General features: G+C 41.6%; 1 protein-coding gene across 1 annotated transcript in view; it reads left to right on the top strand.

Moving 5' to 3' along the window:
- The first annotated feature begins 4,187 nt into the window (after window positions 1–4,187).
- The window catches only part of ppp1r13bb (protein phosphatase 1, regulatory subunit 13Bb), an 81,937-nt gene continuing 69,309 nt past the window's right edge, over window positions 4,188–16,815 (top strand). Inside the window, 2 exon segments of the mRNA XM_064925057.1 lie at window positions 4,188–4,347; window positions 5,132–5,312. Of these exon segments, the coding sequence (XP_064781129.1) occupies window positions 5,304–5,312 (9 nt within the window). The 5' untranslated portion in view covers window positions 4,188–4,347; window positions 5,132–5,303.

Raw genomic sequence — 16,815 nt, 5'->3', positions numbered from 1 at the left:
TCTGCCAAGTTCAAAACAAGTGGAAATTCAGAACTGGGAAATATCAGACTTCAGTGAGTTCAAGACATCTGGGAACTCTGGGGAAAAAGGAGCTCTGACTGGGGAAAATATGTTTTGAACGGTCATCAAACTCAGAATTCCCAGTGGGGAACTTGGAACTCTTTCTAGAGCTCCGACCAGAAGAACACTGACGTCATGATTTGACCGTGTTTTTCAGAGTTCCCAGTTGTCTTGAAAGCACCATAAATCCAAAAAATGCCAGACTTAAGACAAAATGTGATGCCAAAATTTGATATATTATAGTGCTTGTATTCCGAGAAAAACGAAACCTTCGTGGTTTCCGTTAGGATGGAATGGAAAATATGGTGCTGTACAACGTGACATTGGAGGATTTACCTTCATTAGACAACTTTGTTTCAATATTTCTGTAAATCAGTGATATTTATTCCCATAGTATTTCGTTATGGCTCTATAACTAAATCAGCATCTGCATTTTGAAAGAGTATTTTTATCATTCTTTTATTAACGAAAGCATAAAGATGCTGGTGAAGAAATACAGTACATCCAGAGGGAGTGGGCGCTTCGTACCAAACGCCTAGGGACAAGTAGGATGCCATTGAAAGGAATAATAACTGGTGGCGTTAAGTGTTGAAGAGGAGCAATTGAAATGAAAATGCCCAGTGTCGGTGATGTCCACCGTTTTGTGCAACGCAGACCTGCTATAGAGCGTGGTGAAACAGAGAAGCCATTGTCTGTTCTACTGAGTTTTGATGCAGAGTCTTTAGCTTTTATCCCTAACCCATTACTGTGTTTTAGGTGTCAAGCTTATGGTCATGTGGCAGCTGTGTGCAGGAGGGAGATTCGTAGATGTGAGAAGTGTGTAGGTGGGATTATGTAGTACCGGTGGAAGAGGTTGTGTATGTTAACTGTATGGGTACCCATGGTGCTGAAGATCATAAGTGTCCGATGAGAGAAGGCAGGTTGAGGTTGGCAGGATCAGAGTAGTATAGAAGTTGTTGTATGCTGAGGCAGTGAAGAGAGTAGTAGAGGCAGATGGGTCAAGGGTTGAGGGAGCCTAAGAGAATCCCTGTAAGTAGGCAATAGAGAGTGATATGAATAACATGTACTTCAGTAAGGTTGAATTCTTAGCGTTCATAGCCTTGGTTATCAACTGAACTGCAGAAATGGAACCTAAATCACAGAAAATACCTGTGGTGGTGGCAGCTGCAGAGAAGTATGTGGGTGTACGAGATTTACTGCAGAAGAGTTACAAACTGTGTTAAGAGATAGTGTCCCATCCATTTTTTAATGGGTGTAGAGTCAGTTGGTAGGGCAATTTTTCTACCAAGTGTAATGAACTCACACGGCAGAACAGTTGGTGGAAACAGAGCTAGATAAGAAGAATAGATGAATAGGGAGCCTGTGAGTTCAACCGATCCTATTTCTCAAATCCTTAAGGCTGAATTCCAGCTAAACTTGGGACTGGTGAGATGGCGATGGGATAGCTCACTGAGTCAGGTGCGCAATGGACTGCATGCACAGTAGCATGTTGGTAGTGAACAGAGCTGTTGGGGGAAAGATGGCTGAAAGGGAAAAAAATAGAAAAGTGGAACATACTGTTTTATATGTAAATATTGAGTGGGGGATTGCACAAGCCTTCTGGAAGATCTGATGAAGGAGAATATAGCGGACAGGAAAAAAAGGAAAAGTGGAACATGTTTTGAGTAAATACGGAAAGATGGATTACAAATCACTTTTGGAAGAGCTACAGAAGGAAATTGAACGTGATGAGAGTCAGGATGAATTAACTGCAGTGGCAGATGCGGTGAAGACCGCCGAGTTTGATGATGAAAAAGATGATTGTGGTCCAGTGGGAGTGAGATTTTTGGAGAGAATGGAACCTTGCCTTCTGGCTGATCCATGTAGTGTCAGATTTGGTTGAGAAGAGGTTGGGGAATGTTGGGTTGGTGAAAGTGACTTGGAGTGGAATCGTGCAGATTTTTTGAGTTATTGCCGTCTAGAGGGAGCTGCACGCACCACGCAAATGGGGTCGAGAACTGTGACTTGCTTTCTTCTCCGGAGCAAGGTGCTGTTGAAAAGAGTGATAACTGGAGTGGCGTTAAGGAGTGGTCAACTGGAGTGGTCAACTGAAGTTGAAGATTCACGGTGTCTGTGACGCCTGCCTTTTTGGTGCGACACAGACCCATTGGAGAGCGTGGTGAAACAGAGAAGTTTTGATGCAGTCTTTACCAGATAAAGTCAAGTTAGGATCAGTTATCCTGTGAGAGCTTTTGTCCCAAATCCATTACGGTGTTTTAGGTGTCAAGCTTATTGCCATGTGTCAGCAGTGAAGGAGGGAGATTTCCAGATGTGAGAAGTGTGCAGGAGGACATGAGACAAAGGAATATTGTGTAATATTGCTGGAAAAAGTTTTGCGTGTTAACTGTAGAGGTACCCATGGTGATGGAGGTCAAAGCTGTCCGGTGAGAGAAAGGCAGTCTGGTCTAAGGTACTGTATCTCAGTGCAAGAGGCATCACTACAGTCCCTGGTTCGAATCCAGGCTGTATCACATCTGGCCATGATTGGCTCAGCGGTGTTTGGGTTTGGCCAGGGTAGGCCAACATTGTAAATAAGAATTTGTTCTTAACTGATTTGCCTAGGTAAAAGGTAAAAGAGGAAGATAGGTAAAAGAGGAAGATAGGTCCAGGGTGAAGGATACTAGATGGATCCCTGTGAGTAGGCCGAGAACAATAGAGAGTGGTAGGAATAACATGGGCTTCAGTAAGGTTGTTTTTTTGGAGTTCATGGTTGTCAACAGTACCGCAGGAATGGAATGTAAATCATAGAGGATAAATGTTGTGGTGGTGGCAGCTACAGAGAAGTACTTGGGTGTATGAGATTTTATTGCAGGTCTTTTGAACAATATTGTCCCTTCCACCCAGCTGCTGGTCTGGTGTGGGATCAAATATGGTGGTGAGAGGAAGCCGAGTGGCCGGCAGTGAGAGATGGATTTTGGCAGACACTCAGCAAATGTTCTCATCAATGGAACATTTGATCTCAATACAGTTTTCTTTTTCCAAAATTACAATTGGTTACGAACGGAGAGGACAAAGTTTTGTAGACTAACTTTTGCCCAAAGTTTCTAGAAATGGCGTTGTTTAGTGCAAGGGCAAATTGAGTTATTGCACACACGCAAATACACACACCAGTGGAGGCTATTGGTGGGCGTGCTCTGTAACTGCTGGAAATGAATAAATTGAACTGTGGTTTCCATATGTTTGAAGTGTTTGGCAGGCCAGATACCGTATTTATTCCAGAGCTCATCCTCCTTTAGCTCCTCCCACCAGCCTCCACACACACACACACACACACACACACACACACACACACACACACACACACACACACACACACACCACAGAGTTCCCTAATGGAAATATGCAAATACATGCTAAAACGCACCAATAGCGTTTGATAGCTCGTGCTTGGCTCTGCCCACCTTCTTGCTGTATCTGGCTGCCGGGCACTTCAATCCGGCCCGCGAGACATTTAAAAAAAATATTAATAATTTTGGTATCCAATTGCTGCAACTCCTGTACAGACTCAGGAGAGGTGAAGGTTGAGAGCTGTGTGTCCTCCGAAACACAACTGAGCCAAGCCGCACCGCCCGCCTAACCTGGAAGCCAGCCACACCAATATGTCAGAGGAAACACCATACACCTGCATGTGCCTTGCCCGCTTGCCAAACCCTCTCCTGACCAAGAGGATGCTGGGCCAATTGTGCACTGCCTCATGGGTCTCCCAGTCAAGACCAGCTGTGACACAGCCTGGGATCAAACCCAGGTCTGTAGTGACATCTCAAGCACTGCAATGCAGTGTCTTAGACCGCTGCGCCACTCGGGAGGCCCCCAGAAATTTCTTTTAACAAACAATTTGTCCTCCCAAAACTGCGTTCCCGTTGAATTTCAAAATCCTGATGTTGCCCCTGAGCCAAAAAGTTTGCCCACTCCTGTGTTAGATGGTTGGGTATTTGTTAATATTTTTTTTTCAAGCAAAGTATAAGGGACTTGTACTCCAGTCTAGTATGTGGCGATAATGCAACATTTATTGGATACCTACCGCCGTTAATCCTCATCGAAGAAGAGTTTGGCACTGCCCACCTCCTTGCTTGTTCTGCCCACTAGGATTCAGGCTCGGGTCTATCTTGGGTTAGTTGTAAAGATCTTTGACCGCATTTTATGGTGCTAGTACGTTTAGGTTACTTGGTATCAGTAGCTTCATTAGGCCTAAATAACTCGCGATAGGCTACGACGACCAAGAATGAACAGGAATTGTCTCTGACATCTGTAAGTAACGCTTTTGTTGTTTATTTCAGTAGCTAGCTAACGTTACTAGCTAGCTATCGTTTCATCAGCTGATTAGCTAGCTAGTTAACGTTATCTCGCGACCTAAATTAGACTAGCTATTCACTAACGTTAGCTAGTAAATAATCCACCTGAACAAGCCTAACGTTAATCATGTTTTACATTCAAAAACGAGGTGCTAACGTTAGCTAAGCGCTACCCAACGCTCCTAAAATTGTAGTTAAAACTACGATACAAACAATTGGCAACGAACCTTACGTTAGCTAGCATGGCAGAACTAGCAGCAGCTAGGTAACGTTAGCTAGATAGTTAGGTCTTGCCGATGGCCTAACTTTAGCTAACTGTCTAATTGGCTAGCTAGCGAAGTTCCACACTGACCAAATTATACTGATGGTATGACACTACTAACTAGCTAGCTACCTAGCCTATAAATAGTTAAAACTACTTACAGTACAATGTTAAAGTAACAATCGAAACATTAACGTGGATAACTCTCTAGCTATATAGTAAGGGAAACCGTAGTGTCAATGTTTGGTATTCATCATCAATATAAGGTTCGCTCCAGGCCCAAGTGTTGATGAGTTGATTTCAGTGTTTACCGTAACGTTAGACTACCTGAGCTCTGACCCACTCGGCCTAACTCGGTAGTTAGGCCAACGTTACTTCTCACTGCCTGCCACATAGTCTGTATGCAGTTAGTTGGCTTGGTATCTAGTTACTGTAACAGTTAATTAGCTCATATTCGTTTTTATATTGCATTGCATAGGACGAGGCCTGAGCTGGCTCTCATCACTGAACTGTTGGCGCTACTGGGCAGAATCTCCAGCCATAACTTTGGATATCGTTAGCAGATAGCTAGAAGACATCGAATTCAACCTTTCCAAGTTCGACATTGTTGATTTGATGCCCCCGTCGTTCTGACAGACAGAGCCGCCAATATGATGCCGGTGAGTGTTGGTGAATGTACATGTTATGCTGGTCGTTGGACACTTCACAAAGGGAACATGGAGGCATTAAAGCTGGGATCCTTAATGGTGAATCTGCCACTGATGATTGGAATATTACATTACGGGACATCATTGCATGCGTTCGATAGAACAGCAGAATATGTATTGCAATGTTTTTTTACTAGACATTTTCATCCGCAAAACAATAACAAAGGTGGTTCTGTTTCCCTTAATGCGGATTCCATCTTTAACTGTTGCCTCAGTCAAACTCTGTGAGAAGTGTATGTTACCAGGAAGATGATACGTGCTTGAAACAGTGGGTTTTGATAACGTTTGAATGTGCAAAGAGTAGAGCTCAACTTCTTCTACCATCTGCTAGCAGGGTTCTCACCGCTCACCTTCCCACAATCACACTACATTTCTCCACGTGCCCCCTTTCGTTGAAAATGAATGGGGGCAGAAATTCTCCTGCCAAATGTGTTGTTGAAAACCCACGAAGTTCTTGCGTCCCTTCTCCAATATTTGAAGCATTGTTCCAACTAGATCACTGGCTCATGAAACCCCAGCTCTAGTTAGATCCTTGTACGGCTACTTCTTCCATATGGGGTTCTAGTGTAGGATGGATTATAGATGGGTGAACATTTTTCTACCTACCTTGGCAATTGTTCCATATTTCTTGATTTTTGAATTGCACCAATGTCCAGTTTCAGGTGGAACCCCGATAACCAGGGAATATTCAGAAATAATTAAATCCAGTTTTTGTGTTTTGGACGCATTGTGTAAGGCTGTGCAATCTTATACGTGTGGCCGTAGCCACGTTGCTTAGAAGTGACTAGTTCCAGCAAAGATATTAGGAAATGCGAGATGTATGTCCGCTAAGATGGCGAGAAATCTCTTCACGCGGTGCACAAAGTAGATTTCATATTTTTGTGAACATTCTCTGGTTTTTGGAGTTCCACCTGCAACTGTAAACAGTTGTTAATAAGACACTGGTGCCTTCAAAATTTAGAATAAATGAAGTATCACCAATTTAAGGTTGGTTGAACATTGTTTTACCATATTGTCAATGAACCATCAACTCGACCACAAGCTTTAGCTATGCTGCTTGTTCGAATGAAACCCCAAAGCAACAATTGCAGTTGGAAAGTAATATTATGTTTAATGGCAAGTGCATGTACGCACCAGTGAATTAAATGATCACCTCTGCAAGTGTCTGGGAATACCATTTAAGAATGTGATTACAGTAAAGAAAGTTGGGATAATCCTAGTGATTAATGTGGGAGGGGCAGCGCCCTGACAATATTCCGCCAAGCCTGCTGCCCATTTGGGGATCTAGTGAGATTAGTAGATTTTCAGACAATCCACAGGGGTTTAAGTGCTGTGTGGCACTGTTCACTTCCTTTTAAGAAAGATTACATTAGTGCATGAGGTTGGTTGAGCATTTAGGGTTAAAGGCGCTGCCCTCTGCACTCAAACAATCCCCTCTCTGCATGTGTTCAAATCCAAGCCCCACCGGTCTTCACTAGAGGTCGACCGATTATGATTTTTCAATGCCGATACTGATTATTGGAGAACCAAAAAAAAGCCAATACCTATTAATCGGAAGATTTTTAATAAAAAAAATATGTATTTGTAATAATGACAATTACAACAATACTGAATGAACACTTATTTTAACTTAATAAGATACATCAATAAAATCAATTTAGCCTCAAATAAATAATGAAACATGTTCAATTTGGTTTAAATAATGCAAAAACAAAGTGATGGAGAAGAAAGTAAAAGTGCAATATGTGCCATGTAAGAAAGCTAACGTTTAAGTTCCTTGCTCAGAACATGAGAACATATGAAAGCTGGTGGTTTCTTTTAACATGAGTCTTCAATATTCCCAGGTAAGAAGTTTTAGGTTATAGTTATTATAGGAATTATAGGACTATTTCTCTATACCATTTATATTTCATTAACCTTTGACTATTGGATGTTTTTATAGGCACTTTAGTATTGCCAGTGTAACAGTATAGCTTCCGTCCCTCTCCTCGCTCCTCCCCAGGCTCGAACCAGGAACACAATGACAACAGCCACCATCGAAACAACGTTATCCATGCAGAGCAAGGGGAACAACTACTCCAAGTCTCAGAGCGAGGATGTTTGAAATGCTATTAGTGCGCACCCCGCTAACTAGCTAGCCATTTCACATCGGTTACACCAGCCTAATCTCGGGAGTTGATAGGCTTGAAGTCATAAACAGCTCAATGCTTGAAGCATTGCGAAGAGCTGCTGGCAAAACGCACAAAAGTGCTGTTTGAATGAATGCTTACGAGCCTGCTGCTGCCTACCATCGCTCAGTCAGACTGCTCTATCAAATCCTAGACTTAGTTATAACATCATAACACACAGAAATACGAGCCTTAGGTCATTAACATGGTCGAATCCGGAAACTATCATCTCGAAAACAAAACGTTTAATCTTTCAGTGAAATACGTAACCTTCCGTATTGTATTTAAGGTGTGGCATCCATTAGTCTAAATATTCCTGTTACATTGCACAACCTTCAATGTTATGTCATAATTATGTAAAATTCTGGCAAATTAGGCGGCCCATACTGTTGCATATACCCTGACTCTGCGTGCAATGAATGCAAGAGAAGTGACACAATTTCTCCTGGTTAATATTGCCTGCTAATCTGGATTTCTTTTAGCTAAATATGCAGGTTTAAAAAATATATACTTCTGTGTATTGATTTTAAGAAAGGCATTGATGTTCATGGTTAGGTACACATTGGTGAAACGATACGCACCGCATCAATTATATGCAACGCTGGACACGCTAGGTAAACTAGTAATATCATCAACCATGTGTAGTTAACGAGTTGTTATGATTGATTGATTGTTTTTTATAAGATAAGTTTAATGCTAGCTAGCAACTTACCTTAGCTTACTGCATTCGCGTAACAGGCAGTCTCCTCGTGGAGTGCAATGAGAGGCAGGTGGTTAGAGCGTTGGACGAGTTAACTGTAAGGTTGCAAGATTGAATACCCCTAGCTGACAAGGTGAAAATCTGTCATTCTGCCTCTGAAAAAGGCAGTTAACCCACTTCTAGGCCGTCATTGAAAATAAGAATGTGTTCTTAACTGACTTGCCTAGTTAAATAAAGGTGTAAATAAAAAAAATAGGCAAAATCGGTGTCCAAAAATACCAATTTCCGATTATGAAAACTTGAAATCGGCCTTAATTAATCGGCCATTCCGATGAATCTGTCGACTTCTAGTCTTCACACTATGTTCCCTCATATCTGTCCCAGCTCATTTTTCTATCCCTTTTTTAAAAACTTTCTAGTGAGCTCATTGTCACCCTGCACTGGTTTGCAATTGTGACAATTAGCCTAGTTATGCATCATGGCTGTTAATTGGAATAGGTGTTAGGCTACCCTTTTCTAAGAGTTTTTGAATAGCCTAGCTTTTGTCAAGGCTTCACTGACTTATGAAAAGGCAATGGATTATACAGTACCAGTCAAACTTTTGGAAACACCTAATCATTCCAGGGTTTTTCTTTATTTTTTACTATTTTCTACATTGTAGAACAATAGTGAAGACACCAAAACTATGAAATAACAGATATGGAATCATGTAGTAACCAAAAAAGTGTTAAACAAATCTAAATATATTTCATATTTGAGATTATTCAAAGTAGCCACCCTTTGCTTTGATGACAGCATTGTACACTCTTGGCATTCTCTCAACCAGCTTAATAAGGTAGTCACCTGGAATGCTTTCCAATTAACAGGTGTGCCTTGTTAAAAGTAAATTTGTGGAATTACTTTCCTTAATGAGTTTGAGTCAGTTGCGTTGTGACAAGGTAGGGGTAGTATACAAAAGATAGCCCTATTTGGTAAAATACCATGTCCATATTATGTCAAGAACAGCTCAAATTAGCAGAGAAACGACAGTCCATCATTACTTTAAGACATGAAGGTCAGTCAATCCAGAACATGTCAAGAACTTTTACATTTTCTTCAAGTGCAGTCGCAAAAACCATCAAGCGCTATGATGAAACTGGCTCTCATGAAGACCCAGTTACCTCTGCTGCAGAGGATACATTCATTAGAGTTAACTGCACCTCAGATTGCAGCCCAAATTAATGCTTCACAGAGTTCAAGTAACAGACATCTCAACATCAGCTGTTCAGAGGAGACTGCATAAATCAGGCCTTCCTGTTCAAATTGCTGCAAAGGATCCACTACTTAAGACAACAATAAAAAGAAGAGACTTGCTTGGGTCAAGAAACTCGAGCAATGGACATTTGACCGGTGGACATTTGTCCTTTGGTCTGGTCCGAATGAGATATTTTTGGTTCCAACTGCCGTGTCTTTGTGAACGGATGATCTCTGCGTGTTTGGTTCCCACCGGGAATCATGGAGGAGAAAGTGTGATGGTGTGGGGGTGCTTTGCTGGTGACACTGTCTGTGATTTATTTAGAATTCAAGGCACACTTTAACCAGCATGGCTACCACAGAATTCTGCAGCCAAAAGCCATCCCATCTGGTCTGCGCTTCGTGGGACTAACATTTGTTTTTCAAAAGGACAATGACCCAACATACCTCCAGGCTGTTTAAGGGCTATTTGACCAAGAAGGAGAGTGATGGAGTGCTGCATCAGATGACCTGGCCTCCACAATCACCCAACCTCAATCCAATTGAGATGGTTTGGGATGAGTTGGACCGCAGAGTGAAGGAAAAGCAGTCAACAAGTGCTCAGCATTTGTGGGAACTCCTTCAAGACTGTTGGAAAAGCATTCCAGGTGAAGCTGGTTGAGAGAATACCAAGTGTGTGAAAAGCTTTCAAGGCAACGGGTGGCTACTTTGAAGCATCTCAAATATATTTTGATTTGTTAAACACTTTTGGTTACCTCATGATTCCATATGTGGTATTTCATAGTTGATGTCTTCACTATTGTTCTACAATGTAGAAAATGGTACAAATAAAGAAACCCTTGAATGAGTAGGTGCCTAAACGTTTGACTCGTGCTGTATGTAAAATTAATGCACTACAAAACAAACTCAATGCAAAACCTTTGAAACCAGGCCCACACTGATATAATTGACTGTACTTTAAAAGCTGAAGAAAGAGGTGAGTGGAGTAGATAAATAACTCCTTCTAAAGGTGTGGCTTTGGGTTCAGCATGAGGTTAGGCTCTCATTGGGTAGGCTGCTTTACCCATTCTGTGTTTCATGTACCCCCTCTCTCCACTGTCACTAGCACCCTACCCTACAGAGACATTCCATGGGGCTAACTTTGAAGAGAACAGAAAACCTGCTCTGCTCTTCATGTTTTTTCCCCCAGCCGTAGTAGCATGTTTTGCATCCAATTGGCGACAGATTTTCATGCAAATATTAAGAAATCTGCATATAGAAAACATGCGTATTTTCCCACCAGTGGTGTCTTTCCACCAAACTGACTTGTTGCAGATTAAAATCAGTGTGTGTTGACAGTGCACACAAAATGTACTTTTTCACTGAAGTTTTCATGTACCAAATAAACATCGAAATTTCAATGTGTTTCCATTGCATTTTCTACTCTACCGTTTATTTTTTGTCACAAACTGTTGCGTTAAATAGCAAATATGCCTACTCTTATCTTCTACTCTTAGCGCTCTAGCCAATAGCTTGCAGATGATGTGCGGTGGACTAGTCTACATGATGTGATTGTTCTTGGAATCTCCCTTTTATCCATAATAATGTGGAGATTATTTGTCAAACGCAACTCAAGCATCGATCATCATAAGACCCTCAATATTTATTGGAAAGGAGCATCAAGATCACCGTTCACTTGTGAAGTTCATCATGACTATTTCGTCTGCAGCCTAAAACTGCGTTTCCCAAGTTGTAGTGGGAAGGCAACACACACCAAATAATCACGTGAATCCAAGTTTACTTCAATATGGTGGTTGTTAAATCATTATTTGCGTATTAAGGCGTTTCCACCTCCATTTCTTGCTTAATTCATTTTACAGGCACTACATGATCCCACCATGTCGACAAATACATTCTATAACAGCACTTATAATATTGTACCAAAATGTCCTGTTTCCATCACACCTTTTATTTTTTTTACGATGTGACTTTACTCGCATAACTGTTGATGTAAACATGGTTTGTTATGGCTGTTCGATTGTGGTATCGCCGTGCTTGGGAGTTGGGACATTCTAAGGTCAACATACTGCTGCCGCAAGTGGGGGTGATATGACAAATGTAGCCTACATTGTAGCAAACTTTTGACGTTATCGAAGGTAAGCTAGTTAGCACATTTACAAACCCTGTGTTTTGACAAGGTTGAGATATTTCCATGAACTTCTGAAGAATGTAGGGTGGAAAGATTTCCCTATCACACAGGAGATTGTGTGACCTACCAATTTTTCCTACACCTGCAAGCTACAGACGCACCTTTTGGAGTTGTGTGGGAGAGAGTCCTGCCATGTGAGTCTATCAGAGGGGTAATGTGACCTAGAATGTTGTCTCGTGCTAGGACTCCAATGATGAATGGTGGAATAAAACTAAACTGTCCATGGGCTACTGGCAATCTGCCAAGACAGTGACATGCATGACAGGACTGTAGGTTGTGAGAGGACCTAGTGCCCTCACTGTACAGCAGGTGGTCAAAGGTCAGGTTTATGGTTTCTCCTGCATTTGCACAAATGCTTTGCGCGGTGTGCAATATTTAGGAAATGGCTTTCGATCTGCATTTCATCTCTCTCATGAGCACTGATGATAAGCTTAATGATTGGATAGGTTTATCCACCCACTGTTGCCATCTAACATTGTAGGCCTATTTAGTCAGACCCAGCATTGTATATGGGGAGCACAGACTCCCAAATGCTCAGGTTATTGAGGAGGAGAAAATGCTGCCAGAGAGAAATCGGCAATCTGCTAACGGGATGGATGAAGGTTTTTCTGGCCAGCACAGCCTTGGCAGTGGATAAATGTGTTAACTCTCTGTGCCTGTCATGCCCCCTGGGGGGTAAATTTAGCAGGTCAGACGAATTGCTCCCCGGTGGAACAGCACAGGGAGCTCTCATGGAGCCTCAGCCTCCCTTCCAGTCCATCACACTGTGCTCGCAAACAAACAAACAACACACCCACACTCAGTCTCACACTCGTACACCTATTGAATGGGGCAGGCTGTCCTGGAGTAATAGACTTGAGTGATTTCGGTGAGAGAAAAGGAGACTGTGGACTTTGTTGGTGTTTATGTATCTATCTGAGATGGGGGTGGGGGGGGGGGTAGCCTATTTAATTGTTGGTGTGTTTCGAACGGCACAATGTGTTCGAGAGGGCTGTCCTGTTTTTGTACTGAATTTCATCTGTGCTTTTTGTAGTTTGGAAGGGAGCATTTCCAACCTAGCCTACGATGTCTGCTGTGTGGATCGAGCCGTCAACAAGTCGAGCTGTCATTTGAAAGAGTAAGACCATTTCGATGAGACAACTCAAAAGGTGAAATCCATAAAAGCCAAGATAATGGATTTCATTGCCCTTGACAATCAACCGTTCTGTCATGGGTCGATGTTGGCTTTCGCCGACTGGTCGAGCACCGGTACATATGTTGCCCTACCGGAGTTGCACAGTAATAGTGTCACTGCTATTCGCTTCACGACATACTATGGAACGCCATTTGGGTCTTTGCATGTCAAAAAAGATACGTTAAATAAGCTTTTATTTTGACATGTCAAATAACGCACGTGCAAGCCATGCGCCACCACTACAATCAGTAGCACTGTCAAAGCTGCACAATAAAGTCTGCAAACAAATCAACACCGGCCACGAACGATGTGTTTACAATAACGCTTTGGTAATAAAGCATAATTTGTTCGACCGCAATTTCCGGGGTAGCTAGCTTTAGCATGGTACCTAGCTAGCACCAATACAACCAGCCTGAAAACAATGACCAGTAGAAACTGCAGTCATTTTCATTATTTTTAGCAATGATTTAGGAGTCCTTGTGAGTAAGTATTAGCTAGGTAGCCACATGTTGTATGCTTATTGAAATTGAACTTCAGTTCATGAAAATAAATAGCTAGCCAGCTACTTAACCCTGTTGCCTAAAGCTAAAGTAATAAGCAGCCAGCTAGCATCATCTGGCTTGTGAGGCTCGACCGCACCGGGTTGTGTTGTAGAGCTAGCTGCAATAAGGATTAGTAACAATAGTGGAATTTGCAGTTTGCCATCAACATAAAAGTACCTCTTTGAAAGTGATGCTGAAAGTTATATTTGGTGGAATCATGCCATATTTAGACTAGATAATGTTAAACAAGGTTTGAATGTGAAGCAATGAAATGGGGTATCAGTCTATTCGGTGACACCCACAGAACAACTGTTTAGAGTTTACGCACATATTACCATTGTAGCTCTTATCGCGGGACTGTGTCTGTGTGAAATTACCTCCCCTGTCGGCCAATATTGTGTATTGGCATTCATTTGCACGGTACAGCTTTACATACGGATTGGGGATCAATGAAATGGGGTATCAGTTTACACAATAACCAATATATTTTTTTCCCAACGCTCAGTTATCAGACTCCAAAATATCCACGCTGTATTGTTTTTCCTCATGAATAGTGTTTAATACACATAGGACAATAAATGTGGCTCAATTCAGTTGTTTCAGTCCCGCAATAAGATCTACAACACTAATGTTCTCTGGGGGGAATCAGTCTACTCAGTAACACCATGTCATTGATACACAATCCATAGGTAAGGCTGTACAATGACATAAGTATGCCCTCAATGCAATTCTAAAGTATAATACATCCAGTGTGATATCAACTGAAACGACGTACCATAGTATGAGAAATCCTGGTTGAGAATGAAACGACTGATCACATGAACAACAAAACAGCACAGCAAGTAAGTGAAAGAAAGAGGTTTTGATTATGTTTTACTGGTAATGGGGACATACGTAAATTCCAACAATTTATTTTTGGTCAGTGTGGTGTGTGTAACCATTATTTAACGTCCATGTGTGTGTGTTAACTATTTAACTGTACTAGAATGCTTAAAAGACAGCAAAACATTTTAATACCGGTTCTCTGAATTTTTGTTTTTTGGCAAGGAAAATGGCATATCTGTATCGGCTAAAAATTTCATATCGGTGCATCACTACTCTCAAGCTTTGACAGGTTGGATGGGGAGAGTCGCTGCACAGCTATTTTCAGTTATTTTCAGAGATTTTCGATCAGGTTCAAGTCCGGGCTCTGGTAGGCCACTTGTTCTGAAGCCACTCCTGCGTTGTCTTGGCTGGGTGCTCAGGGTTGTTGTCCTGTTGAAAGCTGAACCTTTGAGGTCCTGAGCGTTTTTTAAAATATTTTTAAATCAAGGATCTCTCTGTACCTTGCTCCGTTCATCTCTCTCAATCCTGACTCGTCTCCCAGTCCCTGCCTCTGAAAAACATCCCCACAGCTTGATGCTGCCACCACCATGCTTCACCGTAGGGATGGTGCCAGGTTTCCTCCAGACGTGATGATGGCATTCAGGACAAAGAGTTCAATCTTGGTTTCATCAGACCAGAGCATCTTGTTTCTCATGGTCTGAGAGTCCTTTAGGTGCCTTTTGGCAAAATCACAGCAGGCTGTCGTGCCTTTTACTGAAGGAGTGGCTTCTGTCTTGACACTCTACCATAAAGGCCTGATTGGTGGCGTGCTGCAGAAATGGTTGTCCTTCTGGAATGTTCTCCCATCTCCACAGAGGAGCTCTGTCAGAGTGACCATTGGGTTCTTGGTCACCTCCCTGACCAAGGCCCTTCTCCCCTGACTGCTCAGTTTGGCTGGGCGGCCTGCTCTAGGAAGAGTCTTGGTGGTTCCAAACTTCTTCCATTTACAAATGGAAGCCACGGTGTTCTTTGGGACCTTCAAAGCTTCAGAAATGTTTTGGTATCCTTCCCAAGACCCGTGCCTCGACATAATCCTGTCTCAGAGCTCTATGGACAATTCCTTCTACCTCACGGTTTGGTTTTTGCTCTGACATAAACTGTCAACTGTGGGACCTATCTAGACAGGTGTATGCCTTTCCAAATCATATTCAATCAATTGAATTGACCACATGTGGACCCCAATCAAGTTGTAGAAACATCAAGGATGATCAATGGAAACAGGATGCACCTGAGCTCAATTTCAAGTATTTTTTGCAAAGGGTCTGAATACTTAGGGATCTGTTTCTTTTGGAGGGCAAAAAAATAAATAAAATAAATAATAATTTGCTTTGTCATTATGGGATATTGTGTGTAGATGGATTAACTAAAAAAAAATCATCATCAATTGTAGAATAAGGCTGTAACATAACAAAATGTGGAAAAGTTCAAGGGGTCTGAATACTTTCCAAATGCACTGTATTTGTGGCAAATAGAGATGGGCAAAGATACTAGAATATCCGGACATCAGTATTTGATTACTTGTGAGAATATTCACTTAAGAAAAGAATAGGCCTATTAACAATGAAAAAGCTGTCTAAAATTATCTACAAAATCACTATTTTAGTAGTTCTTCTAAGTAAATAAGGCATAGTTTGTATTCAGCAGTCATAAAAGTATAAATCTCAGATCATGTACTGTATTTTCAGGTAGATACGCAAAATGGATTATGATCATTGTTGTGTATAAATGCAGTCTCGCTCCACAGTGCTGTGTAGAGCCATCAAATTATTATCTGACGATGATGATGATGCACTGGCTACAGAGTATGATAATCAATCTGGCCTTCTCTAACTAATACATTACGTTAACTAATTAGAGCCACATCAACTAATGAATTCCAAACAGAATTATCAAATTGTAATCCAAAAACAGCAATTGTTGAAGAAATATGCTTCAAAATGTTGATTTCTTCTTACGTTGTGAAATTAATGACATCATGAGAATGGCTGCAAGTGTTCAGATACCGCATGAATACTTTTTTCATCCTCTTCATAGAGCGCCACTGTGGAAGTGCCATAATAATGCAATATTTTACGTGGCGTCATGTACCTATGTTATATAGGTATGCACATCTGCTTTGGGTTTTGCACATCTGCGTTAAACTAGACATTGGGCCAATACTGATGTTGGTATTATTTAGCTAATATCGGCCGACTCCGATATGTTGACCGATATATCGTGCATCCCTACTTGAGAGGATCTGCAGAGAAGAATGGAAGAAACTCCCCAAATACAGGTGTGCCAGGCTTCTAGCGTCATACCCAAGAAGACTCAAGACTGTAATCGCTGCTAAAGGTGCTACAACTAAGTACTAAGTAAAGGGTCTGAATACTTATGTAAATGTAATACATTTTTTTAAATGCATTTCTAGTTTCTACAAACCTGTTTTTGCTTTGTCATTGTGTGTAGATTGATAAGGGGGGAGAAACAATTTAGTCCATTTTAGAATAACGTTGTCCCCCACCCACTTGGCAATGATGGTAGTTAGTGCGTGTTTTAGGTTCTCTGCTGTGCCTCTCCTCTGTGTTCTGTGGTCAGTACCTGGAC

This window comes from Oncorhynchus masou, chromosome 19, assembly GCF_036934945.1.
Source record: "Oncorhynchus masou masou isolate Uvic2021 chromosome 19, UVic_Omas_1.1, whole genome shotgun sequence".
Classification (NCBI taxonomy): domain Eukaryota; kingdom Metazoa; phylum Chordata; class Actinopteri; order Salmoniformes; family Salmonidae; genus Oncorhynchus; species Oncorhynchus masou.
Note: the sequence above shows the minus strand (reverse complement) of the source record. Positions and strands in the feature narration are given on the sequence as shown.